Source organism: Schistocerca nitens, unplaced genomic scaffold, assembly GCF_023898315.1.
Source record: "Schistocerca nitens isolate TAMUIC-IGC-003100 unplaced genomic scaffold, iqSchNite1.1 HiC_scaffold_375, whole genome shotgun sequence".
Taxonomy (NCBI): domain Eukaryota; kingdom Metazoa; phylum Arthropoda; class Insecta; order Orthoptera; family Acrididae; genus Schistocerca; species Schistocerca nitens.
The window spans coordinates 6,521,845-6,525,140 of record NW_026045909.1 but is presented as its reverse complement, the minus strand read 5'-3'; the positions used below and the strand labels follow the sequence as shown (position 1 = coordinate 6,525,140).

The 3,296-nt window shown below is 57.4% G+C and overlaps 1 protein-coding gene across 1 annotated transcript; it reads left to right on the top strand.

Moving 5' to 3' along the window:
• The first annotated feature begins 2,165 nt into the window (after window positions 1–2,165).
• On the top strand, window positions 2,166–2,909 carry LOC126229571 (nematocyst expressed protein 3-like). The gene has a single exon (XM_049942339.1). The coding sequence runs from the start codon at window positions 2,166–2,168 to the stop codon at window positions 2,907–2,909; it is 744 nt and encodes a 247-aa protein (XP_049798296.1).
• The last annotated feature ends 387 nt before the right edge of the window (window positions 2,910–3,296 follow it).

Sequence of the window (3,296 nt, the reverse complement as noted above, 5' to 3'; positions counted from 1 at the left end):
AGACAACAAAATTTTTAGGTCTTACATTTGACAGGAAACTTAGTTGGTCTCCACATGTGTCGTATTTGGCTGCCCGTTGTACCCGTTCTCTCAATGTCCTCCGTGTTCTCAGTGGTATGTCGTGGGGAGCGGATCGAACCGTCCTACTTCGCCTCTATCGGTCGATCGTCCGCTCCAAGCTGGATTATGGGAGCTTCGTATACTCCTCTGCACGGCCATCCATCTTACGCCGCCTCAACTCCATACAACATCGGGGTTTACGACTTCCGATCGGAGCGTTTTATACTAGTCCCGTCGAGAGTCTTCATGCTGACGCTGGTGAGTTGCCACTGACCTACCGGCGCGATATACTGCTTTGTCGGTATGCCTGTCGGCTACTGGCAATGCCCGACCACCTGTCTTATCGTTCCTTTTTTGATGACTCTCTCGACAGTCAATACGGGTTGTATGTCTCTGCCCTGCTACCCCCTGGAGTTCGCTTTCGTCGCCTCCTTCAACACCTTAATTTTTCACTCCCTGCAACCTTTCGAGTGGGCGAGAGCCACACGCCACCTTGGCTCCAGGCTCAGGTTCGCGTCCACCTTGACCTCTGCTCGCTCCCGAAGGAGGTTACCCCCGGTTCAGTCTACCACTCCCGTTTTGTCGAACTTCGTTCGAAGTTCATTAATATGACCTTCATTTATACAGATGGCTCTAAGACCAATGACGGGGTCGGGTGTTCTTTTATTGTCGGGGCACAAAGTTTCCAATATCGGCTCCATGGCCATTGTTCGGTCTTCACAGCTGAGCTCTTTGCCCTCTACCAGGCTGTCCTTTACATCTGCCGCTACCGACATTCTGCATATGTCATCTGCTCCGATTCCCTGAGCGCTATCCAGAGCCTCGGTGATCCGTACCCGGTTCACCCTTTCGTGCACCGGATCCAACGCTCTTTTCAGCAGCTGGTGGACGTCGGTTCTCCGGTTAGCTTTATGTGGGTTCCTGGCCATGTCGGTATCCCTGGGAACGAAGCTGCAGATGCCGCGGCCAAGGCTGCGGTCCTCCAGCCTCGGACAGCTTCTTGTTGTGTCCCTTCGTCAGATTGTAGCAGGGTAATTTGTCGGCGCATTGTATCGCTGTGGCATGCCCATTGGGCTGCACTTCCAGACAACAAGCTTCGGGCCTTGAAAGCTCTTCTCGTGGCTTGGGCGTCCTCCTCACGCCCTTCTCGGCGGGAGGAGGTAGTTTTGGCCCGGTTGAGAATTGGCCACTGCCGGTTCAGCCATCGCCATCTGCTGACGGCTGCGCCGGCGCCGTTCTGCCCATGTGGGCAATTGCTGACGGTCCGCCACATTTTAACGTCGTGTCCGGATTTTAACACCCTGCGTCTCGATCTTGGCCTGCCATGTACTGTAGAAGCCATTTTAGCGGATGACCCACGAGCAGCTGCTCGCGTTCTTCATTTTATCAATTTGACAACCCTCTCAAAGGACATTTGATTATGCTGTTTTCTTTTTTAATCCTATGCCTGTCAGTATGTCTTTCATCGTGTTTTCCGTTTCGTTGCTGTTTTAAACTTGTGACTCACGGTGCATTCCTAAAGTAGTCTGGGCGCTAATGACCGTTGACGTTGTGCGCCCTAAAACCACAAAAAAAAAGCGCTGCTCTAGTAGCTCCGAACGGCCGCACACGGCGTCTCGGACACGCCGGTTCGGCCCGCGCCCATCTCGCAGATGTTTCTCGTGCTTGTGCGGTCATATGGACCGCGACCCGAGCGGCAGCGAGCGGCAGTCGAGCAAAGCGCGGCGCGTCTCAGGCGGGTGAGAAAGCTTCCGTCGGTCCAGCAGGACACTGCCACACCCCGCGCGGTCCCCCCGCCGCCCGCCGCGAGCAAGCCCTACAAGATGCGTCGCCCGCGAGTGTCGGAGGCCGCACGCACCAAACGAATGATTGGCGGTGCAACGAGCAGCGGTGTCGTGTGTGTCGCCTACTTGCTTTGCGTCAAATGTGCCACGGAAAGCGGCGATTGCGTGTGTTGGGAGAAGAGGCGAATGCGTCTTCTGTGGTGCGGCTACAGTATAAGGACGCCAACGGCCACGTCGTTCATTGTAATAGGGGGACATAGAGGTGTTGTCCAATATAGCGGACAACCACCGACGTGCTCCATCTGCAGTTTGACTGAACACATGAGGAGCAGCTGCCCGAAAAATAAGAGAGTGGCTCAGCTGCCGCGTGAAAACGCGGACAACGCAGCGGAGCAGGCGGCAAGTTACGCCGGAATTTTGTCGGGCGAGAGCCCGCGCGCCAACGACGAGCCTGCCGTAGCGGAAGCAGCGGTGGCTGCCGCGCCAGCCGAGGCCACCCAGCCGGCAACACCGGCCCCAGCGGCGGCCGCCGCGGTCAGCGCGGCCGCAGCGGTCAGCGCGGGAGAGAAACGGCACCTGAGCTCCGACTCTGACAACGAGACCACAATGGAGGCCGAGCCGGCGGCCGCCCCCTCCCCCGCCGCCCGGCGGGCGAAGGTAACGCGCACCGCCGCGCCCGCCCAGCCGTCAGCTGAGGCTGTCATTCACGACAGCCAGCCGGCCGGGCCCAGCGCAGAGTCCACGCCCACCTCGTACACCGAGGCGCGCCAGATCGCCATCAAGAAGCAGGTGACCAAACCCGCCCGCATCTTGAAGGAGTCCGACGACGAACCGGAGGAGTCGAACGAGCAGCCGCAACCGGCGTCCAAAGCCAAAAGGCGGCGTAACAGGCGGCGAAGCCGCAGCAGCAGCAGCTCAAACGACGAGAGGATGGAGACCTCCGACGGGGAAGCGTCGGACATCTCGCCCGAAAATGTGCGGAAACAAGCCACCGAACCGGAGGACCTAGTTCTACGGCCGGACCGCCCACAGCAAGTTCAACCCCCGCCTCCACATAGCGCTTAAATGCAGGAACGCTCTGGCTATAACGTCATCACGTGCAATGTCAATAAAATGAATTCGTTTGTAAAGATAGACGCCCTCACGGAGCTCCTGCAGCACCGAGCTGCCGATGTGGCAATGTTACAAGAAGTCGTCACCACGGACCTGGAACAAGTACCGGGATTCGACGTCTTCACCAACATAGACGCAGAAACAAGAACTGGCACTGCCATAATGGTGAGGAACGGAATCGACACAGACGACATCAAGACTCTGACTGACGGCCGCGGAATAGCGATCAAAATAGCAGGGACCTACTTTGTCAACATCTACGCGCCGTCAGGCACAGAAAACAAGAGGGCCAGAAGCCAGTTCTTCAATGAAGATATTTGTGCGCTCCTTCCACGCAAC

Bases quoted from the DNA above. Each gene is read 5' to 3' on its own strand.
- LOC126229571 (XM_049942339.1), top strand. From the start codon at position 2,166: ATGAGGAGCAGCTGCCCGAAAAATAAGAGAGTGGCTCAGCTGCCGCGT.